This window comes from Anabrus simplex, chromosome 6, assembly GCF_040414725.1.
Source record: "Anabrus simplex isolate iqAnaSimp1 chromosome 6, ASM4041472v1, whole genome shotgun sequence".
NCBI lineage: Eukaryota > Metazoa > Arthropoda > Insecta > Orthoptera > Tettigoniidae > Anabrus > Anabrus simplex.
This window is the reverse complement of record NC_090270.1, coordinates 91,701,192-91,721,244: the sequence shown is the minus strand read 5'-3', so window position 1 is coordinate 91,721,244 and position 20,053 is coordinate 91,701,192. Positions and strand designations below refer to the sequence as shown.

The window sequence follows — 20,053 nt, the reverse complement described above, 5'->3', positions numbered from 1 at the left end:
AATTGGTTAATCCCAATGGCTCGGGGGCTGGGTGTGTGTGGCGTATTCAACATTAAAAATCATCCTAGGTAGGGCCCTTATCTTCACAGACATGCAGGTCGCCTAATAGGTCGTCTACTAGAAAAAGACCTGCACCAGGCCTCTCCGGAGGCCATACGCCATTATTATTATAGTCCCCTCTCAAATCAAAAACAAAAAATTATATGTTTCTTTATTTTTAAAAGAGATTCCAAATCCCAATTTTAATGTCTGTGACATTTTCACTTTTTCAGATATAAGTATCCTCATAAAAATAATTCAGATCCTGCTTCACTTCACCCCCTTCCCCACTTACGTGGACTTTCTGAAAACATAAAGTATGTATTTCTTTATTTTTAAAGGAGATTCCAAATACTATTTTTCACGCCTGTAACGTTTTCGTTTTTGAGATATAAGTATCCTCATAAACAATATTCAACTCCTCTTTCACTTATTTTCACTCCCCACCTTAAGTCGATTTTCTGAAAACATCTTTATTTTTCAAGGAGATTCCAAATAACAATTTTCACACCTGTAACATGTTAAGTCACATACTCATTTTAAAAATTCACCCGCTTTTTCCATTCTTTTCACCCCCTTAAGTAGATTACTCGAAAACATAAAAATACGTGTTTATTTTTAAAGATGATTCCAAATACCAATTTTGATGTCTGTAACATCTTCAGTTTTTGAGATACTTGAATATGTATCCTCATAAAAATAATTCAATTTCTTCACTTCTTTTCACCCCCTTCTCTCCCCCCCCCCCCCCATTAAGTGGACTTTCCAAAAAAAAAAAAAAAAAAAATTTCTTTATTTCTAAGGACATTGCAGATACCAATTTTTACATCTGTAACATCTTCAGTTTTTGAGATATAAGCATCCTCAAGGGTTATAAATTTCATTTTTTGGTTCTGTATTGAACTGAGATTACATATAATTTAATTTCACAAAAATTGTTTATTCCACCTATTCAGTACTTTATATTATTTGCAATGCATATATTTACACTACAATGAGTCACTTGGGACTAGTTTCGACCCTACTTGGGGTAATCATTAGCCTTAATTAAGTACACTTTTTTGTCAAATGTCATAAAACATTACTTTCCTATAAAGTAATAAAACTAGTTAATATGAGCTATATGTACAGTGCAATAACAATCGTTGTGATATGTGGTTGCAATGAGCCGAGCGTTGTGGAACTTGAAATGTTACATGAATATTAAAATATTTCGTGACACAAATTCATTACATTAAAAGTATACATTTTTGTTAAAATGTCTGAGTACAAATGTACAAATGTGCTGGTAAGCTCTGTGAATTGTAATTCAATTGTACTTTGCATCAATTTTACAACGGTGCTTGAAATATTACATGAACATTAAAATATGTGACACATATTCATTGCATTATGATAAAAGTATACAATTTCATTAAACAGTCGAAGTACAATATCTAGATGTTTCTAGTAAGTTCTGTGAGTAGTAGCTTGATTGTACTTTGCATCAACTGAGTGAAATTTTATTTTTATGACACTGGCGCAGAGGGTATTTTAGATAACTTCCACTAAGTCCAAGTAATGGTAATATAGCTTGCAAGGGTGCAGTAAGGCCTAATTAGATATATGCACTCTGGATATACAAATCTTTGAAAGTCTTATAGTCTTATAGACTCCATTTTTTGTCCTTTTCACCCTCTTTAAGTGAATTTTCCGAAAACTGAAAAATATGAGTTTCTTTATTTTTAAAGGAGATTCCCAACGCCTGTAACATGTTAAGTTTATGAAATTACTCATTTTAAAAATTCCCCATTTTCCACTTTTCACCCCCTTGAGTGGATTTTCTGACAACAAAAAAATATGTATTTCTTTGTTTTTAAAGGAGACTTCAAATACCAATTTTCCCATCTTTAAACTGTTCAGTTTTTGAGATATAGTAATTTTAAAAATTCACCCATCTTTTCACCCCCTTAGCGACGGAATATCCAAAAATCCTTCCTTAGTGAGCACTTACACTGTAATATAAATGTATCCCCAAAATTTCATTACTTGATGTCCAGTAGTTTTGGTTCAGCGACGTAATTTTATACTCAATAACTATTCAACTATTTCAAAATATAAATAATATAAAAATTGTAAATATTTCCAAAATTATCAATATTTGTCAGTACTTTTTATATGCAATATTCAGGTCTATCTCTTATTTTGATATACCTACTGTGAGAAAACTTGACGTGATATGTAGAAACGGAAAACGGATTTGTGTTCAGTGACTCAAAATTAGTTCGGATCACCTATCACACCTCTTGCCGCAAAGAAAAAAAAATTAAAATGCTGGGTTGTGTAATTGCACAGCCTATTTTTGATGACCAGATAGTTCATTTCTTGGTCACAAAATGCCCGGCGATTACAATTTGTACTTTGAAGTCGAGTTTTGCTTTCTTGTCAGTTGCAAAACTTTCACAAATGTCCCACAATCTTCCTGTTGCATGATTTCCAATATTATCTACATCTTCAAAAGTCAAAGGTTTTCTTTAGTTTCGAATGAGGAATAAAGAGAACTTGTTATACTAGTACTTTCAGCCATACTCATCATGTAATTTATACCTCCCTTCTAAGAAGGTAACTGACACCACATGCAACACAAAAGTATAATGGAATTCAAGTATTAGAGGGTGGTAACAACCTTATCCCAAATAATGTGTGCACCTGCATTTTTTGGTAGACATTTCCAAAAAACATTAAAAAAATAAAAATAAAATGCAGCGTATTCACATATATACAGCAATAGCTGCACTTTCATGTTATTTTTCGGAATGTTATGATCCAGGACTAATAACACCTTCCATAATCCATTTTATTTGCAGAAGGTACAGACTGATAGGAAAAGGCCACTGAAGAAGTGAATTCAGCTAACATCCAAATTTCATAAAGCAAATGCACTCCCATTCATAAATTTAACTGGGGATGAAGGATCATCTTCATGAACCTCCTCAACTACTTCTTCTACAATCTCTGCCTCCTCTTCCTCCTCCTCGTCATGAGATGTATGCCTGCCAAACACTAACTTATCTTCTTTGGGAGGCGTTGGTGCTATGACAGAAAGAGGTAAACCTACTCCTCGAGCAACTTTCTCTAGAGTTGCTGTACCCAAGTAGAAAGGGAGATTTGCATTTGGAGTTGAACGACGAAACTCTTCAATGAGTTTTTGTGCTCCCTGAAAATCTCCCTTCCTCACCATGTATTCCACCATGAGAGCATAGATATCACCCTTCCGGACTGCAGCCTCCAGTTCATTGTTTTCTTCTGTGTAATTCTGCAGCATCTGGCGGCACTGTGCTAGAGCACTTTCAGCTTCTGATCTCTCCATAATCCTAGTAACAATAAAAACAATTAAAAACAACTTAATCACAAAAAACATTTTAAAAAGTAAAAATTTCAAATGGAACCTAGAACTAACTGGAATACTAAAATGAACAGAACGACTCGATAACTGAAATGAAAGAGAAGATTAACATCTGAGGGGGTCCATCTAGCCTTTTTACAGGTCCTGTATCTCCAATTTCTATTTGCTTATCTTGGTTCTCCCTCTTCTCCTTCCATCACATCTGTCTTGCCTTCCTCCACACAGTTTTTACAGTGATTCTTCAATCTTCCAACTTCTCATTTACTGCATTTACCCATGTGTGTCTGTGCATCCTCATAAAAAGTGGACCACCTACTCTGAATGTGCTGCATTTGAAAGAAGAAGGCATAAGTTTAACTCTCATTTAAATTATTGCAACATTGCATTATCAAAACCCCTGTATCATTTGTTTAAGATGCCATGCTGTTACAAATATTTTATTAACTTCATCCACTTCATTTTCTGCCGATTAGATACATGAATTCATTTTCATTGTAAAATTGAATATGTATTTTAACTGTAACCTTAGTATACGTTGTAAAATAGGGTTCCACTCTACTTTGGATATTCAATAATAGGCTGTTCTTGGAATCTTCTAACAATGTTTTTTCAAATTATAATTTCATCATGAAACAGTATTGTTCCCTATCTTGTGCCTTCATGAGTTCATTCATGTTATCATCCAATACAATTATAAAACCCCAGGACGAAAATTTGGGACAGTCTGGTGCAAAAAGGAATTGGACAGGGATTAATAAAAATGATCATGGCATTGTATAAGGAATGTTGTAGTTGCATGCAAACACAAGTTGGCAGGACAAGTTGGTTCAAAATAACTAGTGGGCTGAGACAGGGAAGTGTTCTATCACCAATCCTGTTTACAATAGTAATGGATGACATCATGAGAACAGCAAAAGCAGCATATGGAGGAAGAGAAATGAACATGATGTTATTTGCAGATGATATTGTGATTTGGGGAGAAGACGACAGGAAGGTTCAAGAACAGTTGAATGTGGTGAATGGGAAGATCGAAGAATGTGCATTGAAAATAAGTGTAGAAAAGAGTAAAACTCTTGTTATGACTAGAGGGGAGAAAGAAGGGAAAGGTCAGATTAGACTTGCAGACAAGCCCTTGGAAGTAGTGGAAACGTTTAAATACCTGGGGAGTGAATTAATGGAGAATGCTCGACTGGATGCTGAGATTAGTAAAAGGATTCAAGCTGGAAGTTGTTTCTATCATAGTGTAAGAAACATGTTATGGGACAAAGATGTGCCAACGGAAGCAAAGGATACTATGTACAAGATGTATTACGTACCCATAACAACTTACGGAGCAGAAACTTGGACAATGACAAAGAAGGATGAGAGTTGAATACAGGCAGCTGAAATGAAGTTCTTGAGGAGTATGATACAGAAGAGTAGAAGAGACAAAATAAGGAATGAGAAAATCCGGGAAGAAATTGGAGTGGAAAAAATGAATGATAGAATAGAGAAGAGCCGACTAAGATGGTTTGGGCACATAAAGCGAATGAGCGACGAAAGAATGCCAAAAAAGGTGATGGAAATGCAAATCCAAGGAAGGAGAGGTCGTGGACGACCACGATTGAGATGGAAGGATACCATCCAACGCAGCATTATAGAAAGAAACCTGGACTGGGACACAGTGTTGGAGGAGGAGTGGTGGAAAGACCGAAGAAAGTGGAGAGGAACCATATTTGCCCCTACCCGGCTACAGCTGGATAAAGGGAAATGATGATGATGATGATGAATAGACGATAAGCTTTCGCCACTGACACAGATTAAGAAATTTTGTTTACATGTTGCACATAAGAGGTATAAAATGACAGAGAAGGATTGAGCTGGGTGAAATGGAGTAACCAGTTTGACTTATGGTAATGACTTATGTCTTAATGGCAGACTAACATTGGGATCATCAGATGTGTGGAGCTTGAAGAGAGATGCAGTGTGTATGATATGAAAAATTAGCATATCCAAGTACTAAAGTGGCAATAATAATGGTGTGTGGCCTGGTGCAGGTCTTCCGAGTTGACACCGTATAGGTGACCTGCATGTCTATGAGGATAAAGCCCTACCTTTGATGAATTCTAATGATGAATACGGCACACACACCCAGCCTCCGAGTCATTGGAATTAACCAATAAAGGTTAAAATACCCGACCCATCCAGTAATCAAACCCGGGACCCTTTGGACCAATGGCCAGCACGTTAACCATTTAGCCATGGAGCCAGACACTAAAGTGGTATCAGTAGAGAAGAAACCTAGGAGGAATGAATGCCAGGTCAGGAATACTAAACTGGAACAAGTGGATCATTTCAAGTATTTAGGATATGCATTCTCCCAGGATGGTAGTATACAAGTGAAACTAAATCAAATGCAGCAGAGCTAATGTAGTGAGCTTGCAGTTGGTATTCTGTAAGTTCTCAGATGAAACTATCTTACAGGTCTGTTTTCAGACCGACTATGCTGTACAGCAATGAAAGCTGGGTGGACTCAGGATATCTTATTCATAAGTTGGAAATAACTGGCACTAACAAGGGGAACATCAGTTTGTTTGTTTGTTTGTTTGTTTGTTTGTTTGGATGGGATCCATAATTTTCCTAATGAGAGGTAATTTCCCCACTGTAAATTAGTATTACGACCCATTATTTGGTAAGTTGTGAGAAAAAGGCATGAAAAATTTGTAGCGGGTCTCAAAGATTATGCAATAGGGTCTTCCAATTACCGGAGAGCTCAGGTGGTAGCGGTCTGGATTTGTAGCTGGAAGGTTGCAGGATTAATTCTTACCGCTTGCTCATTTTTCCAATTTGTTTTTTGTTTAGCTTTTTTTTTTTTTTTACTGAAATGCATATATTCAATCTTCTTACAAAATGTTCTAACATTATGCATATACACAAATTTTAAATACTGTTTTTCAAATGATGTTTCTTTCTTTCAAAATATTGTATGAAAAGTATTCATATACGGCATGTATATTTTTTAATAATAGGAGGAAGTGGTGCTTTGAATTTGAAATATTATTTAGAATTACGATTATCAGTTGGAGCAGCGATTCATTCCACAAATATTCACTTCAAAATATTTGAATTGGGTGCAAATCTTGTTTCTACCCAGAGAACACAGCTCTTCCTTCATGCAAAAGAGTAGTAGAGGAGGAGAGGACAGGAAAGTAAAGGGAGACTAGATGTATGCTCACAGTTTTAGTTGTTAGGTTGCACTGGGGAAGGTCACACGTGTTTTCTTCAGGGAAGCTTCTAGTGTGTCTGGAAGTGTTTTCTGATGCTGCAATTATGTTTTAAAGTGATAGTGGCAGCAGAAAAATTTGACAAACAGAAATACCCTGGTCCTCTGACGGCAAGAGATGAGATTGAAAAAGAATCATTTTACTGTAATATGACAGAAGTTCATTTAAAAGATGCAGTGATTTATTTTGAGAACCTTCATGCTGAAAATTATCTAGTCACATCAGAATCTCCTGCAGTAATTTCCCAAGAAGCCATGCTAATAGGGGAATGACTGTATCATAAGCAGTAGAAATGCTGATGAGAAGGTACTTATATCTGACAAGGAACTCATTCTTCCATATGAAGCCGATGAAGATCTTATCACTATGTCAAAGCAGAAGATAATCCATCCGATGACTAAAAACCAGAATTTAAAAAAAGAGTACATTTCTTAGGGCTATAAAATTAAAGTCATCAATTTAGCTAAATAACATTCAGGGTGGATTTTGAAATCTCTGCACAGAAATGGATGCCATCATTTGAAAAATATGAGCCATATACGAAGGTAAGAACATACAAAATGTGGTGGTACCACTATTTATAAATATTCCATTATCAATGCCTGGATGTAAGATCGCTTTCTGGAAGCTCAAGAGAATTTACAGCAAGTCATGACAAGAAACTTGCAACAGCAGTCTTTAGTTGACGCAGGTCAATTTAGAGACTTCAAATTCAAAGCTTCTGCCTCATGGGTTGACCGATTCAAACTGAAACACAGGATTAGCAGCAGAAAGTCACGAAATTTGTACGACAAAAGGAACTTCGTCTTCAGCATGAAATGTTCCAGCCCCAGATATGAATTTTGATTCCTGAAATCAAAGAGGATTTCATTATCAAACATGTGAAATGTGAAGAACTTTTTATAAACTTTCACATGATAAAATGTGAATCTATAGAAATAAAATTGGTAGTACCTTGTGCCTGTACAGTGACTATTTTGGCAAAATTTTCGTACATTTATCCATTTCAGGTGTAATAATAACCATCTGCATATTTTTTTTGCTTTGGTATCTGCTTGTTTGTCTGAGTTCTTATAACTTAAAAACTACAGGATATATTTCTACTAACCTTGATATTTAGAATCCACCTGTCCTTGGGTAGGTTTTAGGCCAATATTATTTCTGTATCGCTGAACTGACTGGGGGTTTATACGAACTGAAACCATGGTTTTGCACTCCCACAAAATATACACCACCAAACTTAATGGAAATCGACCTGCCTCAATGGAAATCAATTTCTAAAACTTTTTTCTCCTGTGCATCATTTCGATAGGACGATTAATAAGGGAGATCTCCGACTCATTGGATGAATTGTCAGCAATGAGGCCTTTGGTTCAGAGGGTCTCAGTGTTTTCTCTTGATATTCAGACAACACACTACACTACCAACCACCACAGAAACACGCTACAGTGATTACGTCCCTCTGTATAGGGCTGGTGTCAAGAAGGGCATCCGTTTATAAAACAGGGCCAAATCAACATGTGCAACACAGTTCATACCCGCAACCCCACATATGTGGGAAAAGCAGTACAAAGAGATGATTAATAAGGGAGATATCGCTGACAGATTGATTTCCAGTACAATTCCCAACTGACAGCCTAAAAGCGGGTGCAATTTGTAATCTACTCGTCAGGATTGTATTATCAAACTATCACTTGGATTTAGCTTTTATAAAAACAGGTTATTCCCGATATACATTCTTTGAATTAGGTCTATCAAAAAACTATATATAACGAACCTTTAAGAATATGTTACTTCCTTTATTTTATGTCATGGTACATATTTATTGCACGGTGGTAAATAACAGAGATGCTTATGAAAATATGGAATTTCAGTCCAAGTCCACGGAACTCTTGGTGCATTTCATTTCAAGGTGGATTAACGGGATGAACTGAAGAGCCATTTTAATTAGTCTTTTTGACAGAACAGATAATAAGGGAGGTTATCATCAACGATGGGTTTCATGAGTCTTCAGCCTCTCCAGTTGTCAGAGAAACAACAATATGTAACCGAGAAGTGAGAAGAATTTCGCACAACTTGGACCTGGAACTGTACAGCACAAACAAACTCTCTAATCACCCTCATTTTGTCTCGACTTTGTGGATCTTCATCGTACTTCACATTATTGCCATGTACATTCGTAGAAAAATGAGTCAAAATGCCATATTAAACGTTTGAATATAGGCAAGTAAATTCATATATATTAATGAAGGAAACATGTAATCCATTACAAATTCCCGTGCGAAGAATGGGTACAAATGCTCGTTTATTTATAAAGTTCCTTTGTCAGATAATTTGTCATATGTTGAATATGTATTTCAGATTGCCAGTCAGTCCATTTTCAATAGAAGGCTTGCCGAACAAGGATCGAAAGCAATAATTCTTGTTTTAAAAAAGGCTATGAATAAAGTAACACATTCTTATACAGCATAGTATGTGCTATCACCATCTCTGGAAAAGTGTTACACCCAGTATTTGTTTGTCTACAAGAGGCAACAGGAGCTTTTGGTCCCAGGGTTCATAAGATGGTGAATTAGAGTCCAGCCCCCTTTGGGGCAGGGGGCGAGTGATATATAAAAATAATCAAAAATAGCATAGAATCCATATCCTTGAAATCTGGAAAACTTACGAGAGTTTTGTACAAGGTCTTCTTGCATAATGCTTTGAAACCATATATAGGAGAAGAAAACTTTGTTGATGATGATGATGCTTGTTGTTTTAAGGGGCCTAACATCGAAGGTCATCGGCCCCTAATGGAACGTGATGGATGACATGATACATGATATTTAAAATTTTAAAATGTATCCACTGACAAGAGTTAAAAAATATGGTGATGAAAAAATGAGTATGAGATTAAAACAGCAGTGGATCTAATTCGTGACGAGGATGAAATGATGATGAATACGACACATACACCCACCCCCCGTGTCAGCGAAATTAACCAATTATGGTTAAAATTCCCGACCCCGCCGGGAATCGAACCCGGGACTCCTGTGGCCCAAGGCCAGCACACTAACCATTTAGCCATGGAGCCGGACGAAGAAAACTTTCTTCTTCTATTAGACTCCTTGGTTCAAATATGTGATGTCTATTTCCTATTAAAAAAATCTTATTAAGCGTATTCAAAGCTGTGCATTAAAGTGTGAAATCAATTCCCAAGAGGATTGTATAAAAATTCAATCTACTGTTCACCACCAGTTGTTCTCACAGATCTTTTTGTGGTTTGCACGGAACTTTCCGATGAACAATTTTTTTTTTTAAACGTTGAAAAATACTTGCTCTTGTAACAAATCATAATTTATTATATGTGCGAGATGTTATAATCTTCTCTGTTTTGCATGTTTATATGATAACTATCATTGTAGCACGTGCGATTGAATCGTATTATGGTAGTGTGTTTACAATTACAGTAGATAATTGAACAGCCTTGTATATTATTATTGGGTTTCCTTTTCTTAAAATATACATGAAAGACATTTCATATCCTACTCAAAATACAATTTTTGTACAAAATACCATACTCCTTGTCATATTTCACACATAAATGTTAAAAAATGCAAAACTGAACATTTTTCATTAAAACATATTTGGAATGTTTATATTTACAAAATTTGAAAACATTCTATAAAGAAAATTCAATAAAAAATTAAAAAGCCAAACAAGAAACACATAATAAATAAATAAATAAATAAATAAATAAATAAATAAATAAATAAATAAATAAATAAATAAATAAATAAATAAATAAATAAATAAATAAATAATAAATAAATAAATAAATAAATAAATAAATAAATCAATCAATCAATCAATCTATATATATATAAGTCATTGTATGTATGTATATGGGTGGGTTTGCACCACATCTCCTAAACCATTGGAGCGATTTCAACCAAATTTGGTACACTTATGACTTAGTATCAGGAGACAAACCATGTGGGGGTAAGCCACACCGAACACCCTTAGGGGTATGGGAGGGGGAGAGGGGGTTCAGATATAAAAATAAATGAAAATAGTGTTGGATTCATACTTTTCAGGATGCTGAGATGAATAGTGACACTCTGGAAATTTTTAAAGTCCAAGTCCAGCCCCCTTCGGGGCAGGGGGCGAGTGATATATAAAAGTAATAAAAAATAGCACAGAATCCATAGTTTTCAGGGTTGCTGAGATGAATCGTGACACTCCGGATATTTTATAAGTCCAAGTTCAGCCCCCTTTGGAGGGGGGGGGGGGCGAGGGGGGATGGATATATAAAAATAATTGAAAATAGTGCTGAATCCATAGTTTTTGGGCCAAGGCCCTTCAAAGGCTGTAGTGCCATGGGCTTTGGTTTGGTTTTGAGATGAATAGTAACACTCTGGATGTTTTAAAGTCCAAGTTCAACGTCCTTTGTGGTTGGGGGCTTGGGGGGAGTGAGATATTAAAAGTAATCGAAAATAGTGTCAAATCCATACTTTTTGGGTTCACTGAGGTGAATAGTGATGCTCCGGATTTTTTAAAGTCCAAGTTCAGCCCCTTTGGGTTGGGGGCGAGGGGAGAGTGATATATAAAAATTAAGGCTCTATAAGATGGGTATGCTTAGCCCCCATTTTGGTTCATACATGCGCAATGGGCCATGTGATCAAACTCTAGTTTCTCCTACGAGCGCTTGCTTCGTCACATTGAACATATTGCTTTAATCACCACGTGCAGGGACAGAATAGTGCTATATTTGTGTGGATATTTCTTACATAATGGTGGGTTGTTCTGCACCTAATTGTAGTAATATCTCTACTGCGGGATACAAGTTGTTTAGATTCCCTTCTGGTCTGCATTATGCATCCACTCCCTCTGCTACACCTTCTAATTCAACTGCTGACTTAAACCTGCATCCAGCTCCCACTGACAATACTACACCCCTTAATTCAGTTACACTGATCATTCAATATTCAGTTCTGCCCCCAAAGTCCGGGAACAGGAGTTCAACATTCAAACACTACAGTTACAATATTTGTCAAAACTAACTTCATATGACAGAAATAATTTGTTTAATGTTGGTGGTAGTACAACAAATCCATTTTTGTAAACCAAGATCTGTGGTAGGCTTATATGCAGACAGATACATCACATTTCAGCGTTATTTTTATTCGAAGAATATTTTTCTTATTATTTTGACAACATTGAAAATAGCACAGAATCAATTTTACGCAAGTATGAAATACCGACTGAGATCGTGTGGCATCAAAATCTATCACAATTTATATATCTTCGACACTGACCGATTATTAAATGTTAAACAATTAATCACTTGTAACTGACCGATTACCTCGTCAAATTCCACGATTTAAAATTGACAGTGGCCTATATCAAAACCACGGTGTCCCTCGTTTCATTAGATGGTACCGCGGCGCATAGCTTACGAACAACCTGTCTACTTATCAATAATATAATAGTAAAAAAAGATTTATTAGTAAGCTATTTTTTCTAATATTTCTCCAGTGAGAGTACATGCCTAGTTTGTTTGTCTTTTAAAAGGTAAATTATCAACGACCTTGTTTTTACAATCACCGTCTCGAGTAAAATTTACACAATAATGTACGAAATATACTAATATTTATGTTGTGTAACTGTTTGAGTAATACTGAGAATGAGTATTTTTACAGTATGTTAGTTTAGCATTATTTTCTAGCGTCGAGAACAGTAAAAAAGAGAAATATATAAGGCTGGGGCAGTCAACTGCCTTACCAACGTAGTGCAGGAATGAACCATAATGGCGAGCTTTAGAGCCCTATAAAAATAATCAAAAACAGTGTCAAATCGGTAGTTTTTAGGGATACTGAGATAATTTAAGTTTCACTCCGAATATTTTATAAGTCCAGGTTCAGTCCCCTTTGGTGTGGAAGACGCACAGGGGAGGGGTGATAAATAAAAATAATCAAAAATAGTGTCAAATCCATAATTTTTGGGGTAGCTGAGATTAATAATGACGCTCCAGATATTTTATAAGTCCAATTTCATCCCCCTTTGGCATAGGAGGAGAAAGGGTAAAACAGAAATTGTAAAAAATGACTGAGATAATGGATGCAGCCTATGTATGTTTCAGTGTAGCTTTTCAACCAAAATTGATACAAACATGACTTACTATCTGGAGAAAGTACTGGTTAGGATATGACACCTCTGGAACCTCTAGAGGAGGGCTGACATAACTAAAAGCGAACAATAATAGTTTTCGGGACTACTCGAGCAATTCAAACCAAATATGGTACACTTATGACTTACTATCAGTTCACTTTTTCCCTTCATGAGACCAAGGTCTCATATCAGGTTACTCAACTCTGCCTGTTTAAACAATTATGGACTTACTGCATCTGAGGCTGGTGAAAAATCCATATCAATTTGCTCGTCATCGGAACTTGAGGAACCTTCAGAGTTGCAGTGAGTAGACTGATAGGAGGTGAAGGAATTGGAATTACCGGTCCATAAGGAACAGGTCTCATTGCCGACTTTAAATTCGGGTACACAATACTGTCCCTGTTTCTCTTATTGGATCCTGCTACTTTACACCGGCAAAAGTAACAGTCACTGCTATAGTCCTGGGGCTTGTGCCAAACCATCCCTATCCCAAATGGAAGGGTTTCCTTGTTGCCAATCTTCAGGTATCCTTTCATCCCTCTATATGGCATTGAGGGCTCTGTATAGCCACTGTAGTCCAATGCTTCCTGCTGCCTTAATCATATCAGCATTGAATTAGTTTTTTCCACTTGCTTTACTTTTGGTCATTGCTTTCACTTCCATTTCAAGTTCCAACCATGCTATCGGGTTCTCTTCGTTTCCTCCGTCTATTATTTCCATTTTATTATCTCCTTCTTTCTCTGAGCAGTCATCCTCATTATAAAGTTTTTCAAAATACTTTGCCATAACCTTCTGAAGACCATTTTCGTCATGTACTATGGATCCATCTTCTCTCTCTAATGCCTTGATTTTTTCTTGATGTATTCTTTTCAATTTTATTACTCTGTGTAATAGTTTCTGATTTCCTCAACTATCTTGCTCAATTTTGTTGGGAAACACTCCCCAACATTTCTCCCTTTCTTCCTTGATACTCCTCTTTACTTGTAGTTTCAATCTTTTGTATTCCACATGTAACCTTTCTATCTTATTCTGATCCCTCTGATATGTTTTTTGCTTTTCCTTATCCATTTCTTTCTTCACACTGTTCCTTTCTTTTATTTAGTCTGTCCACCACCATGTCTCCTTTCCCTTAGCCTTTGCTTTTGTTTTCCCGCATACCTCAATTGCTGCTTCCACAAATGACTGTCTTAAATTGTCCCACTCTTTCTTCTCCACTTTGTATTGCCGTGTTAGGCAACTTTCTTTTTATACAATCTTGGAATGCCATTCTTTTATCCTCCTCCCCCAATTCCCAAATCCTGATCTTTGGTTTCTTCTTCAATACAATTTTAATTCCACAATTAACAATCTATGATCACCTTTCATACTTTCACTGGGGATTATCTTCGTATTCATGACATATCTTCCCCATTCTCGGTCTGTTATTATAAAATCGATGAGGGATCCATATTGTCCATCCCAACTATATCGGCTGATATTATGGCTATTCCTCTTCATAAACCATGTGTTCTTTATTATCAGGTTATTTCTGATACAGAAGTCCAACAGTTTCTCTCCATCTTCATTTCTATCGCCATACCCATGTGGGCCCAGAACATTCTCACACCCCATTCTATCAGTTCCCACATGAGCATTCAGATCTCCCATTATCATTATCCCATCTCCAACAATATGTGTTTCCAGTTCATTGAGGAACTCTTCTTTGTCTTCCACACTACATCCTGTCTGTGGAGCATACACCTGTATTATCTTCAGTACAGGCCAGAGCAAAGTATAGCTTCCACCGAAGTCCCAGTCTCATCCATGGCTGTGACAATATGGAAGCTGCTGGGGTATGAGTGGTGCTGAGTAATGACATTTGGAGCACAAATAGGGTCCGAGTGTTATGAAAGGTGTTGCTCATAGGATCAGTCGTGCTGCAGTGGCAGCTTCTGATCCAGTGAGGAAAGCAATGGCAAACTACCTCACTCCTCATCTTGCCTGGTACGCCTCATTTGGGCTCTGCCATTGGTTTTTGTGGTTTTTCTATAACTGCATAGCCTTTGGTGGTGCTATCTGAGGATCCAACCAGCCTCTGGGCTGATGACCTAACAGACAGACAGTTCCTTGTTTACATGTATGTATATTATTATAGTTCTTTCATTTACATACTCAACTTCAGCTATTGGTTCAACATTTTCTGATTCACTACAAATCCCACTCCATTTCTTTTCTCTTTACTGTTACCCACCCATTACACGGTGTACACCTTTCTTAGTTTCTTTATTCTTTTCCCTTTCCATTTTACTTCACTTAATCCCAGGATGTCGAGTTTTCGTCTCTCCATTAGATCGATCAATTCATTTTCCTTCCATTCATTGTTAAAATATTTATTGTTTCAAATTGGGTTTTGTTCTCTGATTTAACACTTGCACGAACATCAGGATTAACATCACACTGTGCAAGTGTAGTCAGAGTCTTGTCAATTCCATTTCCACTTTTAAACTTCCATCCAAGGCTTGTATTATAGTTGAAAGCAAGTACAAATTTACTCATCTGCTGACCTGCTAAGCCTAATGCATATGAGGATTTTCTTTCAGGATTTACTCCCTTAGCCTTTGAAGATCCCTGTTCTCCACAAGGCAGTGGTTTCCTCTTCTAATTTCCCCCAGAGAGGATGGGTTGCCTCATCCATCATCTTCACCATTCCGAAGGTCTCCTTCTCTGCCTAAGATGCTGTTAAGGTCTTTATCCGTAACCATGGGCATGGGCTCCACGTTATATCCCATGAGACTGGGTCCCTGCCTGAACTTAGCTTTCTCCTTCACACCAGCCTACTGATGTGGAGGATACCCACCCCCGCAACATGGATGCGCCAGACAAGAATTACTCAAGTGAAGGATAGGGAAGATGACCCTATCTTCCTTGAGCCGGGTTAATAGTTGTCTATGATGCCACAACCAACCTCACCACTGTTCGTAAAATGGCAGGAAGACATGGATATTTGAACCAGCATCTGTGTTCTCCCTGTGTGTATTAAGTACTTTTTTGTTGTTGTTGTAAATTACATACTTATCTTGTATTTACAATTTCTGTTTGATCTTAGTCACATATGTAATAATAATAATAACAATAATAATAATAATAATAATAATAATAATAATAATAATAATAATAATAATTTATTTAATTGCAGATCGGGGAAGGACACTGGAGGACATCATTAACAACAGAACGTATCTCAATAAGATAGAATGGAAGAGGTTCACCAACAGTACCCGGGAAACTGGAACTGTAAAATGATGATGATGATTAATTTATTTTACATTTTAAGGCCTACACTGGACCACTCTTGTCAATTATACAAAGATTTCTTTATTTCCTATCAGCCCAATATTTTTTCATTCTGAGAGATGCTACCTTCCTTTGTTCTGCTGAAAGTACCCTCCCATTATACCTTTTATTGATCTTGATCTGTAGCCTGGTGTGTGCGTCTTGAAGTATCTTGATTTTTTCTGTTTTGTTTTTGAAATCGTCTATTGTTATTTGTGGTTCTTTAATAAGTTCCTTAATTTCCGTGAACCATTTAATCTTGGTCTTACTATTCCATAATTTTTCAATTATTTTTCTGCTAATTCTGGTGTCAGGTGTTCTGATGAGATGTCCAAAGAATGATATACGTTTTTTCCTAATTGTGCTCAGTACTGGTTCAATTTCTTTATAAACTGTTTTATTTGATGCTATTCTCCATTGTCCATTAACTTGATACTGTTTATTTATGCATGTTCAGATTATTCTTCTTTCTGTCTTAAGTATTTTGTCTGTTTCAGTTGTATTAGTAGTTTTAAAAATGGCTTCACTACCGTAAGTTATTTCTGGCTGTGTGACTGTTTTATAATGTCTTAATTTTGCTGCTATTGATAAGCTTTCTTTATTGTATATAGTCTTGGTAATCTAATTTGCTTTAATTTATTATTCTGTTACGCCAAGCTGGTTTCTCATTAATAATGGAAGTTATTATTTCTCTTAAATACTTAAATTCATCAACAATTTTGATCACTTGCCCATTAATTGTTATTTTATTTACCAGTGGGGAATGTGTGAACATAATCTCAGTTTTTTCAAAGGTTATTGTAAGACCTATTTTTTGTGCTATTTCCTGTAGAGATTTAATTTGGTGTTGAGTTTCCTGAATATTGTTGGACAATAGAGCAAGGTCATCAGTTTAAACTTACATTTTGTTTGGAGCTTCCAACTTTTATGTTCTTTGGGTTGACCTTGTACCATTCCCTTATTACTGTCTCCTTGCCTTAAACCTGCTTTAATCAAAAATGGTTCAGAAACCTCTCCTCTAAACTTTACTTTTGATATGATATTAGTTAAAGTAAGTTCTATCAGTTTAATTAATTTAGGATGGAGTCCAAAATTCCATAAAATTTTTAACATTGAAGGTCTATGTTCACAATCATATAGCTTCTTAAAATCAACAAATGTTATTATTATAGGCTTGTTTTGTTTTCTGTAGTGTGCCATTATTAATTTTAGAGTGATGATCTACTCAGCATAACTTCTCCAGGGTCTAAAGCCTCCATGGTATTCTCCTAACTCTTTTTCTAGTTGATCTTTAATTCTTCCATATAAGATCTTGGAAAAAATCTTGTGTGTGAAGTCCAAGAGAGACAATCCTCTATAATTATCCACATTACTCTTATCTCCTTTTTTATGAAGAGGGTGTATTAAGGCTGTTCTCCAATGTTCTGGAAACTGTTCAGTGATCCAAATTTTTCTTAAAGCCGTGTGTAAGGAAATCTGAATCATATTACTTGAATATTTCCACATCTCTATAAAAAACTGGTCTTCTCTGCATTCCTTATAATTTTTAAGTTCTTTTAGTGCTTTTTCTAACTCTTGAAATGTTGAGGATCTGTGCTACTAAATTTGGTTTTTATTGGAGTATTTGTATTAATTTGTAATAGTTCCATAGGTTCTTCACAGTTCAAAAGTTTACTGAATGCTTTTGCCATAATCTCAGCATTTTCAATACTGCTATGTGCCATTTTTCCATTTTCATCTTTCATCATTAATGCAGGAGGAGCATATTTCTGTAGTTGTCTTCCAAAAATCTTACAATAGTCTCTAGAATTGGTGTTATGGTAATTAACTTCAATGGAGTTTATTATATCCTTATGAAATTCTCTTCTTATTTTTCTAATATTTTGCAAGAATTTCTTGCTGATATTTTTTAGGTTGATAGCATTTTCTCCTGATTTATGGGCTTGGAACTTTAACCATGCCCGATGTCTCTCTTTATGAATTTATTCACATTCTGTGGTTAACAACCGTAGTTGTAAATCGGAGCTTGCTCCACTTAAGGTTCATTACCTTAGATAGTAGTAGTAGTAGTAGTAGTAGTAGTAGTAATAATAATAATAATAATAATAATAATAATAATAATAATAATAATAATAATAATTCCCAATTAAAATGTTACTGCAAGCATTTAAATATAGATTCAGAAATTCAACCCTCTTGGCGATGTCTTGCAACTTCTGAGATGTTATATAGTGCCTAGCTGAGTTTGATATTGTTGCAATTAACTAATTTCAGCCTCCTATCTAATCTCCCTTGATCTACTCTTGTTCTCTAGCAACCCCAGTGGTCTTTGTAAAGCCTAGGAAGTCTTCAATTTTCCAATCTTGCATAGTTTTTCCCTATTTTTACTAGCTTCTGTTAATTTTCATAGGGCCAGAATTTTCCTTTTTCTCCTATACTTAATGTTATTTTTCCTTTTAAATCAACAGGATCAGCGCACCAGAAATTCACACATCTTACCTTCGGATATCTACAAATCTCCGCACAAGGGCCATGCGTCGGTTGAGATTTTCCACTGCCCTCTCATGTTGTAGATGGTCATTTGGGTTAGTCACCTTAGCTAAACACCGGCTAGCTTCACTCAGTGCCCCAAGTGCTTTCTCATAGTTCTGGTATTCATCAACTTCCACCTAAAAGATACAAGCATAAAGGTTACAGTCTTAATGTAGATAGAAAAGATTAATTGAACCACATATCAAGGCTGTTTTCAGAAAACCTTTACTTGCCACAACACTGATATGCAAGGGGTTTTGATAAGAGAAAAGACGAGGATGGATGTTAACAGGCTGCTGAAGGAGTGTTTTACAAGTAATAAAATCTAGAAGATAGAGCAGCAGACAATCCAAAGAGTAGGTTAGGAATAAATTTCAAACAACTTCCAGCTGATTCAGCCAGCAGTTAAGGCATGGAAATAAGCTACAGAGAAATGAATATTCTTGTAAAGAGCAGAGGAAGAATGAGAAAATGGATTACACTTATATTACTTATGAAAAGGAAATACTGAATGGTTTCTCACTGTATAGAGATGCTGCCTTGAAGGACTTGTACATTTTTGAATAGAACAAATACATGACGAGCAACACTTCTGAAGAAATTAATTTAACAGGATAACTTGCCTATATTCTGATAAGTACAGAATATCTTAGCCAATTAAAGAGCAGATTTCCACCAAAGAACCACATCCTGAGACTGTCATGAATTTTTATAGATGGAAAATTATTTTACTACCTTTATTCTGTATAGAACAGAAGCCAATGTAATCAATTATATACTGTATTTCTCCGAATCAAAGACAACCCTGAATGTAAGACGACCCCCACTTTTTCCATAAAAAAAATTAAATCAGGCCTAAAAAGTGTTTTGTAAAATCATATGAATGCCTTTCTTGTATAGTACACATTTTTAGACTATCTTTGTCCTCATGCCAATGCCAAACATTGGCTTTAGTTATGCCATATTTATTTGCGGCTGCACAATTAGCATCATAACAAAGAGAATCCATTGAAAATTTGCCAGCAACACCTGTTCCACCCGTCTCTACAATACAACGATCCATCAGGAAAATATTTTTGCTGTCTATACAACTGTTACTTTTACTCACCGTCAGGTACAACCGGCTGCCGCTACATGCACGTCTCACTTGCTGGGTTCAGCTGACTTCAGCGGCTAGTGGATGTATAGGACTAATAACGACGTGGACATTGAAGGTCAATGAACAAGTTTATTTTGCATTGGTATGGCCATTCCGCCCTTGTGTTTTTTTTCGCGCACATACCTCACAATTTCATCTTTGACTTCTTTAAAGAGTCCTTGCTGCGGACTACTGAATGCACTTTTGCCGGGCTGAGTGGCTCAGACGGTTAAG

At 36.1% G+C, this 20,053-nt stretch overlaps 1 protein-coding gene across 1 annotated transcript in view; it reads right to left on the bottom strand.

The window, feature by feature from the left end:
* Positions 1 to 2,607: 2,607 nt before the first annotated feature.
* The window catches only part of rempA (intraflagellar transport protein rempA), a 185,998-nt gene continuing 168,552 nt past the window's right edge, over positions 2,608 to 20,053 (bottom strand). The window contains exons 24-25 of the mRNA XM_068228322.1: positions 18,649 to 18,818; positions 2,608 to 3,392 (exon numbers count right to left, since the gene is read on the bottom strand). Coding sequence (XP_068084423.1) covers positions 2,945 to 3,392; positions 18,649 to 18,818 — 618 coding nt within the window. The 3' untranslated portion in view covers positions 2,608 to 2,944. The remainder of the gene's footprint in view (positions 3,393 to 18,648; positions 18,819 to 20,053) is intronic.